A 10,752-nucleotide genomic window follows, 5' to 3' on the forward strand; every position below is an offset into this window, starting at 1 on the left:
ACCCCATAATGACACACTACCCCATAATGACTCACTACCCCATAGTGACACACTACCCCACAATGACACACTACCCCATAATGACACACTACCCCATAATGACTCACTACCCCATAATGACTCACTACCCCATAGTGACACACTACCCCACAATGACACACTACCCCATAATGACACACTACCCCATAATGACTCACTACCCCATAATGACACACTACCCCATAATGACTCAATACCCCATAATGACTCAATACCCCATAATGACTCAATACCCCATAATAACACACTACCCAATAATAACACACTACCCCATAATGACTCAATACCCCATAATGACTCAATACCCCATAATGACTCAATACCCCATAATGACTCAATATCCCATAATAACACACTACCCATAATGACTCAATACCCCATAATGACTCAATACCCCATAATGACTCAATACCCCATAATGACTCAATACCCCATAATGACTCAATACCCCATAATAACACACTACCCCATAATGACTCAATACCCCATAATGACTCACTACCCCATAATAACACACTACCCCATAATAACACACTACCCCATAATGACTCAATACCCCATAATGACTCAATACCCCATAATGACACAATACCCCATAATGACACAATACCCCATAATGACTCACTACCCCATAATGACTCAATACCCCATAATAACACACTACCCCATAATGACTCAATACCCCATAATGACTCAATACCCCATAATAACACACTACCCAATAATAACACACTACCCCATAATGACTCAATACCCCATAATGACACACTACCCCATAATGACTCAATACCCCATAATGACTCAATACCCCATAATGACACAATACCCCATAATGACTCAATACCTCATAATGACACACTACCCCATAATGACTCAATACCCCATAATAACACACTACCCATAATGACTCAATACCCCATAATGACACAATACCCCATAATGACTCACTACCCCATAATAACACACTACCCCATAATGACTCAATACCCCATAATGACTCAATACCCCATAATAACACACTACCCCATAATGACTCAATACCCCATAATGACTCAATACCCCATAATAACACACTACCCAATAATAACACACTACCTCATAATGACACACTACCCCATAATGACTCAATACCCCATAATGACACACTACCCCATAATGACACACTACCCCATAATGACTCAATACCCCATAATAACACAATACCCCATAATAACACACTACCCATAATGACACACTACCCCATAATGACACACTACCCATAATGACTCAATACCCCATAATGACACAATACCCCATAATGACACACTACCCATAATGACTCAATACCCCATAATGACACAATACCCCACAATGACACAATACCCCATAATGACTCAATACCCCATAATGACTCAATACCCCATAATGACACAATACCCCACAATGACTCAATACCCCACAATGACTCAATACCCCATAATGACACACTACCCATAATGACTCAATACCCCATAATGACACACTACCCCATAATGACACACTACCCCATAATGACACACTACCCCATAATGACTCAATACCCCATAATGACTCAATACCCCATAATGACTCAATACCCCACAATGACTCAATACCCCATAATGACACACTACCCCATAATGACTCAATACCCCATAATGACACACTACCCCATAATGACACACTACCCCATAATGACTCAATACCCCATAATGACATACTACCCCATAATGACTCACTACCCCATAATGACTCACTACCCCATACTGACTCAATACCCCATAATGACTCAATACCCCATAATGACACAATACCCCATAATGACTCAATACCCCATAATGACACACTACCCCATAATGACTCAATACCCCATAATGACTCAATACCCCATAATGACACACTACCCCATAATGACTCAATACCCCACAATGACTCAATACCCCATAATGACTCAATACCCCATAATGACTCACTACCCCACAATGACTCAATACCCCACAATGACTCAATACCCCATAATGACACAATACCCCATAATGACACAATACCACATAATGACACAATACCCCACAATGACTCAATACCCCATAATGACACACTACCCCATAATGACACAATACCCCACAATGACACAATACCCCATAATGACTCAATACCCCATAATGAAACACTACCCCATAATGACTCAATACCCCATAATGACTCAATACCCCATAATGACACAATACCCATAATGACACACTACCCCATAATGACTCAATACCCCATAATGACACACTACCCCATAATGACACACTACCCCACAATGGCTCAATACCCCATAATGACTCAATACCCCATAATGACACAATACCCCATAATGACACAATACCCCATAATGACTCAATACCCCATAATGACACACTACCCCATAATGACACAATACCCCATAATGACACACTACCCCATAATTTGTAAGTCGCTCTGGATAAGAGCGTCTGCTAAATGACGTAAATGTAAATGTAATAATGACTCAATACCCCATAATGACACAATACCCCATAATGACTCAATACCCCATAATGACACACTACCCCATAATGACTCAATACCCCATAATGACACACTACCCCATAATGACACACTACCCCATAATGACACAATACCCCATAATGACACAATACCCCACAATGACACAATACCCCATAATGACTCAATACCCAATGATGACACAATACCCCCATAATTACAAAGCGAAAACAGTTTTTTTGAAAAATAAATAAAACAGAAATACCTTATTTACATAATTATTCAGATCCTATGCTATAAGACTCGAATCAAATTTAATTTTATTGGTCACATAAACGTGTTTAGCAGAGGTTTTTGCGGGTGTAGCGAAATTCTTGAAATTTAGCTCAGGTGCATCCTGTTTCCATTGATCACCCTTGAGATGTTTCTACAACTTGATTGGAGTTCACCTGTTGTAAATTAAATTGATTGGACATGATTTAGAAAGGCACACACCTGTTTAAATAGTTGACAGTGCATGTCAGAGCAAAAACCAAGCCATGAGGTCGAAGGAATTGTCCGTAGAGCTCCGATTCAAGATTGTGTCAAGGCACAGATCTGGGTGAGGGGTAACAAAAATATCTGCAGCATTGAAGGTCCCCAAGTGGCCTCATCATTCTTAAATGGAAGAAGTTTGGAACCATCAAGACTGTTCCTAGAGCAGGCCGCCCGGCCAAACTGAGCAATCGAGGGAGAAGGGCCTTGGTCAGGGAGGTGACCAAGAACCCAATGGTCAATCTGACAGAGGTCCAGGGTTCCTCTGAGGAGATGGGAGAACCTTCCAGAAGGACAACCATCTCTGTAGCACTCCACCAATCAGGCCTTTATGGTAGAGTGGCCAGACGGAAGCCACTCCTCAGTAAAAGGCACATTACAGCCCGCTTGGCGTTTGCCGAAAGTCTGACACCCTAAAGGACTGTCAGACCATGAGAAACAAGATTCTCTGGTCTGATGAAACCAAGATTTAACTATTTGGCCTGAATGTCAAGTGTCAAGTTTAGAGGAAACCTGGCACCATCCCTACAGTGAAGCATCATGTTGTGAGGATGTTTTTCAGCGTCAGGGACTGGGAGACTAGTCTGGATCGAGGGAAAGATGAACAGAGCAAAGTACATAGAGATCTTTGATGAAAACCTGCACCGGAGCACTCAGGACCTCAGACTGAGTCAAAGGTTCACCTTCCAACAGGACAAAGGGTCTGAATCCTTATGTAAATGTAATATTTCAGTGTTTTATTTTTAATACATTTTCAAACATTTCTAAAAACCTGTTTTTTGCTTTGTCATTATGGGGTATTGTGTGTAGCTTGACGACGGGGAAAAAACGATTTCATCCATTTCAGAATAATGCTGTGATAACAAAGTGAGGAAAAAGTCAAGGGGTCTGAATACTTTCAGAATGCACTGCAGTTCCTCAGATCACGTTGATCATCTTGAACAGAGGTCATCCAGTTTATTCTCCAGTGATTGCATGTTCGCCAATAGAACAGAGATTTATCCACTCTCCGGCGTAGTCTCGTCAAGTATCCCGCATGCCGGCCTCTAGAGCGCCAATTCCTCCTCCTTCGAGTGTCAGGGAGTTGGGCCTGGTCCGCGATGTTCAATATGTCTTTTCGCTTACGACTCATTGAAGTAGAAGTCCTCGTCCAAATGGAGGTTAGTGATAGCTGCTCTGATGTACAGAAGCTCTTTTCGGTCACAGGAAACAATGGCGGAAACATTATGATCATCTGAAAAAAGTACTGAAAGGTCAGGAGCCTATAAAATGGCCACCATTCCGTCCGGCACCATTAGACCCTCTGCGTCAAATTGAAGTGCTGTACACGTTTGTGTATTTTTGCTACACAAGTACGCAGAACAGCAATGTTTCACTAATTGCATTAGGTGTACATTTAACTCCCCATAAGCACTTTGATTTAATAACATCTGTCTGTCCTCTAACCTGTCTGTCCTCTAACCTGTCTGTCCTCTAACCTGTCTGTCCTCTAACCTGTCTGTCCTCTAACCTGTCTGTCCTCTAACCTGTCTGTCCTCTAACCTGTCTGTCCTCTAACCTGTCTGTCCTCTAACCTGTCTGTCCTCTAACCTGTCTGTCCTCTAACCTGTCTGTCTTTGTGTGGCAGTGTCTTCAGACAGTAGTTTCCTGGCAGACCCCTTCTCCTTCTCTGCTGGCCTGACCGCTCAGTTCTCTGGGGAGTTTGGAATCATCGTCTTCAACAAGGTGCTGGTCAACGATGGAGGACACTACAACTCTCACACAGGTAAAACACACACACACACACACACACACACACAGAGACACACAGAGACACCCACACACACAGAGCCACACAGAGACACCCACACACAGTATTGTACAGCTAACCTTGTGGGTACAGTCCCATTCAAAATCCTATTTTCCCTAACCCTAACCCATACTCTAACCCTAACCCCTAACCCTAACCCCTAACCCATACTCTAACCCTAACCCTAACCCCTAACCCTAACCCTACCCCTAACCCTAACCCATACTCTAACCCTAACCCTAACCCCTAACCCCAACCCCTAACCCTACCCCTAACCCATACTCTAACCCTAACCCCTACCCCTAACCCTAACCCCTAACCCCTAACCCTAACCCTAACCCATACTCTTACCCTAAACCTAATTCCTAACCCTAACACTAACCCTAGTTCCTTATTCTAACCCTAATTCTAACCTTAACCCCCTAGAAATAGTATTTGAACTTGTGGGGACTAACACAATGTTCCCAGTTGGTCAAATTTTTGGTTGTTTACTATTCCTGTAGGGACTTCTGGAATAGCTAAACACACACACACACACACACACACACACACACACACACAGACAGACAGACAGACAGACAGACAGACAGACAGACAGACAGACAGACAGACAGACAGACAGACAGACAGACATTTGTCAGTGTGTATGTTGGGTGGTGTCAGGTCTCAGGAGTGGTATACAGTCGTGGCCAAAAGAATGACACAAATATGCATTTTCACAAAGTCTGCTTCTTCAGTGTCTTTAGATATTTTTGTCAGATGTTACTATGTAATACTGAAGTATAATTACAAGCATTTCATAAGTGTCAAAGGCTTTTATTGACAATTACATGAAGTTGATGCAAAGAGTCAATATTTGCAAAGTTGACCCTTCTTTTTCAAGACCTCTGCAATCCGCCCTGGCATGCTGTCAATGAACTTCTGGGCCACATCCTGACTGATGGCAGCCCATTCTTGCATAATCAATGCTTGGAGTTTGTCAGAATTTGTAGGTTTTTGTTTGTCCACCCGCCTCTTGAGGATTGACCACAAGTTCTCAATGGGATTAAGGTCTGGGGAGTTTCCTGGCCATGGACCCAAAATATATATCGTCACCAAACTGTTCCTGGATGGTTGGGAGAAGTTGCTCTCGGAGGATGTATTGGTACCATTCTTTATTCATGGCTGTGTTCTTAAGCAAAATTGTGAGTGAGCCCACTCCCTTGACTGAGAAGCATACCCACACATGAATGGTCTCAGGATGCTTTACTGTTGGCATGACACAGGACTGATGGTAGCGCTCACCTTGTCTTCTCCGGACAAGCTTTTTTCCGGATGCCCCAAACAATCGGAAAGGGGATTCATCAGAGAAAATGACTTTACCCCAGTCCTCAGCAGTCCAATCCCTGTACCTTTTGCAGAATATCAGTCTGTCCCTGATGTTTTCCTGGAGAGAAGTGGTTTCTTTGCTGCCCTTCTTGACACCAGGCCATCCTCCAAAAGTCTTCGCCTCACTGTGTGTGCAGATACTCACACCTGCCTGCTGCCATTCCTGAGCAAGCTCTGTACTGGTGGTGTCCAGATCCCGCAGCTGAATCAACTTTAGGAAACGGTCCTGGCGCTTACTGGACTTTTCTTGGGCGCCCTGAAGCCTTCTTCACAACAATTGAACCGCTTTCCTTGAAGTTCTTGACGATCCGATAAATGGTTGATTTAGGTGCAATCGTTGCCTGTGAAGCCCGTTTTATGCAAAGCAATGATGACAACACGTGTTTCCTTTCAGGTAACCATGGTTGACAGAGGAAGAACAATGATCCCAAGCATCACCCTCCTTTTGAAGCTTCCAGTCTGTTATTCGAACTCAATCAGCATGACAGAGTGATCTCCAGCCTTGTCCTCGTCAACAATCACACCTGTGTTAACGAGAGAATCACTGACATGATGTCAGCTGGTCCTTTTGTGGCAGGGCTGAAATGCAGTGGAAATGTTTTTGGGGGATTCAGTTAATTTTCATGGCAAAGAGGGACTTTGCAATTAATTGCAATTCATCTGATCACTCTTCATAACAGTCTGGAGTAAATGCATTTTGCCATCATACAAACTGAGGCAGCAGACTTTGAAAATTAATATTTGTGTCATTCTCAAAACTTTTGGCCACGACTGTAAGTGAGGCAGGGTTCAGTGTTGACCTGGATTTGGGTTATGTTACTAGGGTTACCTAGGGGTGGTTTTCAAAACACACACACAGACACACACAAATATAATATTTTCCCTCCCTCTCTCCAGGTATCTTCACGATACCGATGGAAGGGCGTTACCTGATCTCAGGAGTTCTGATGGCTCGGCAGGGACTGGAGGCTGTTTTGTCTGTCTCCAACCGTAGTGTCCATAGGCTGATGAGCTCCGCGTCTGGAGCAGGGACAGTGGCCCAGGACAGTTGTCCCTGTGGAGGCTCTGTCTCGTTCAGCCTGATCCTGTCTCTGAGGCAAGGGGACCACGTAGCTCTGGTCCGGACCGCAGGACAGCTGGCCACCACAGAGTCCAGAGACATCCTATCAACATTCAGCGCCATTTTCCTCTATGCCCCGCAGCCAATCACCAGATAGGTACCACTGGGCCAACCAATCACACAGCAAAGACTTGGTCATGTACATTCCACAACCAATCAGAAAGCAGGAATACATTTAAACAGACACCAGAAATCCAATCACCTGCAACCCTGCAGTTGTTCAGAATAATGATTTGTATCATAGATATAGATATTCACCATGTAAAAAGTAATTCTATGCTCACCTTTTTACTGAACGATTATGCCAAAGATATCAACAAATATTAAGTGGTCATTCATGTATTTGACAATATAGATGTCTGCTTTTTTTTTACCTTTTATTTTAAAACATTTTACTAAATTAACATTTATAAAATTATATATGTACTTTGTTTTCTTTGAAAAAAATGTCAGAGGGAAGAGACCACCATATAGTTTGTTCAGTATTCCATACCACATCCTGTTAGATTCATACCACATCCTGTTAGATTCATTCCACATCCTGTTAGATTCATACCACATCCTGTTAGATTCATACCACATCCTGTTAGATTCATCTGTTTTACAGGTTATTCAGTATTCCACATCCTGTTAGATTAATCTGTTTTACAGGTTATTCAGTATTCCACATCCTGTTAGATTCATCTGTTTTACAGGTTATTCAGTATTCCACATCCTGTTTAGATTCATCTGTTTTACAGGTTATTCAGTATTCCACATCCTGTTTAGATTCATGTGTTTTACAGGTTATTCAGTATTCCACATCCTGTTAGATTCATCTGTTTTACAGGTTATTCAGTATTCCACATCCTGTTTAGATTCATGTGTTTTACAGGTTATTCAGTATTCCACATCCTGTTTAGATTCATGTGTTTTACAGGTTATTCAGTATTCCACATCCTGTTTAGATTCATGTGTTTTACAGGTTATTCAATATTCCATACCAAAAAACTGTTACCATTAGTAAAACAGTAGGGTTGATTCATTCCTTCACGTATGTTGTCAATAAACCCATTTGAAGATTTGTCTGATAGTTGGATGGATGGTTAACAAACGAGTCATTCTGTATGGCTTCACTTTAGAAAGAGATTAGAGAGGCTCCAGTGAATATTTCTAAGTTGAAAATATCCAGGATGACTAACAACTAAGGGATGCTGGATGGGGAGAGCAATGGAAACAAATGACTGCCCTGTCTTGTTCCAGGGAGGAGATGTATCTAGCTTAGATTGTAGGATGGCCGGGGTGTTAAGCATGTCCCAGTTTAGGTCACCTAGTAGCACGAGCTCTGAAGATAGATGGGGGACAATCAGTTCACATATGGTGTCCAGGGCACAGCTGGGGGCTGAGGGAGGTCTATAACAAGCGGCAACGGTAAGAGACTTGTTTCTGGAAAGGTGGATTTTTAAAAGTAGAAGCTCAAATTGTTTGGGTACAGACCTGGATAGTAGGACAGAACTCTGCAGGCTATCTCTGCAGTAGATTGCAACTCCGTCCCCTTTGGCAGTTCCATCGTGTCGGAGAATGTTATAGTTATGGATGGACATTTCTGGATTTTTGGTGGACTTCCTAAGCCAGGATTCAGACTTGGCTAGGACATCCGGGTTGGCAGAGTGTGCTGAAAGCAGTGAATAAAACAAACTTCGGGAGGAGGCTCTAATGTTAACATGCATGAAACCAAGGCTATAACGGTTACAGAAGTCATCAAAAGAGAGCGCCTGGGGAATAGGAGTGGCACTAGGCACTGCAGAACCTGGATTCACCTCTACATCACCAGAGGAACAGAGGAGGATAAGGATACGACTAAATGCTATAAGAAATGGTCGTACTGCATTCGGAACAGAGAGTAAAAGGAGCAGGTTTCTGGGCGCGGAAGAATAGATTCAAGGCAAAATGTATAGACAAGGGTATGGTAGGATGTGAATACAGTGGAGGTAAACCTAGGTATTGAGTGATAATGGTAGAATGTGAATACAGTGGAGGTAAACCTAGGTATTCAGTGACGATGAGAGTGTTTTGCCTCTAGAGACATCATTTAGACCAGGTGAGATCACGCATGTGTGGGAGGTGAAACAAAAGGGTTAGCTACGGTATATTGAGCAGGGATGGAGGCTCTACAGTGAAATAAGACAATAATCACTAACCAGAACAGCAATGGACAAGGCATATTGACATTAGTGAGAGGCATGCATAGCCGAGTAATCATAGGGTCCAATGAGTAGCTGGCCAGGCTGGAGACACGGCGATTCAGACAGCTAGCAGGCCGGGGCTAGCGGGCTAGCAGAAGGGCCTTAGGGGGACGTTGCGACGGAAGAGTCTGTTGTAGCCCCCTCAGACGGTTACATCGGCAGACCAGTCGTGTTGGATCGGCAGGGCTCTGTGTAGGCAGTAAAAGGGTTTTGTAGGTATTGTAGCCCAAGAAATTGGCTGATGGTCCTCTTCAGCTAACAGTCCGATATGCTCTATATCGGACTACCTTCTGTAGTGCTTGCGGTCGGAGGCCGAGCAGTTGCCATACCAGGCGGTGATGCAACCAGTCAGAATGCTCTTGATGGTGCAGCTGTCAAACCTTTTGAGGATCTGAGGACCCATGCCAAATCTTTTCAGTCTCTTGAGGGGGAATAGGTTTTGTCGAGCCCTCTTCACTACTGTCTGAGTGTGTTTGGACCATGATAGTTTGTTGGTGATGTGGACACCAAGGAACTTGAAGGTCTCAACCTGCTCCACTGCAGCCCTGTCGATGAGAATGGGGACGTGCTCAGTGCTCTTTTTCCTGTAGTCCACAATCATCTCCTTTGTCTTGATCACGTTGAGGGAGAGGTTGTTGTTCTGGCACCACACAGCCAGGTCTCTGACCTCCTTCCTATAAACTGTCTCGTTGCTGTCGGTGATCAGGCCTTCCACTATTGTGTCACTGGCAAATTTAATGATGGTGTTGGAGTCGTGCCTGACCGTGCAGTCATGAGTGAACAGGAGGGGGCTGAGCACGCACCCCTGAGGAGCCCCTGTGTTGAGGATCAGTGTGGCGGATGTGTTGTTACCTACCCTTACCACCTGGGGGCGGCCCGTCAAGAAGTCCAGGATCCAGGTGCAGAGGGAGGTGTTTAGTTCCAGGGTCCTTAGCTTATTGATGAGCTTTGAGGGCACTATGGTGTTGAACGCTGAGCTGTAGTCAATGAATAGCATTCTCACATAGGTGTTCCTTTTGTCCAGGTGGGAAAGGGCAGTGTGGAGTGCGATTGAGATGGCATCATCTGTGGATCTGTTTGGGCGGTATGCAAATTGGAGTGGGTCTAGGGTTTCTGGGATGATCGTGTTGATGTGAGCCATGACCAGCCTTTCAAAGCCCTTCATGGCTACA

General features: G+C 43.8%; 1 protein-coding gene across 1 annotated transcript in view; it reads left to right on the top strand.

The window, feature by feature from the left end:
• Positions 1 to 8,418, top strand: part of emilin2a (elastin microfibril interfacer 2a) — a 101,405-nt gene extending 92,987 nt beyond the window's left edge. The window contains exons 9-10 of the mRNA XM_055882461.1: positions 4,706 to 4,843; positions 7,133 to 8,418. Of these exons, the coding sequence (XP_055738436.1) occupies positions 4,706 to 4,843; positions 7,133 to 7,452 (458 nt within the window). The 3' untranslated portion in view covers positions 7,453 to 8,418. The remainder of the gene's footprint in view (positions 1 to 4,705; positions 4,844 to 7,132) is intronic.
• Positions 8,419 to 10,752: the final 2,334 nt, after the last annotated feature.

This window comes from Salvelinus fontinalis, chromosome 26 (assembly GCF_029448725.1).
Source record: "Salvelinus fontinalis isolate EN_2023a chromosome 26, ASM2944872v1, whole genome shotgun sequence".
NCBI classification, from domain to species: Eukaryota; Metazoa; Chordata; class Actinopteri; order Salmoniformes; family Salmonidae; genus Salvelinus; species Salvelinus fontinalis.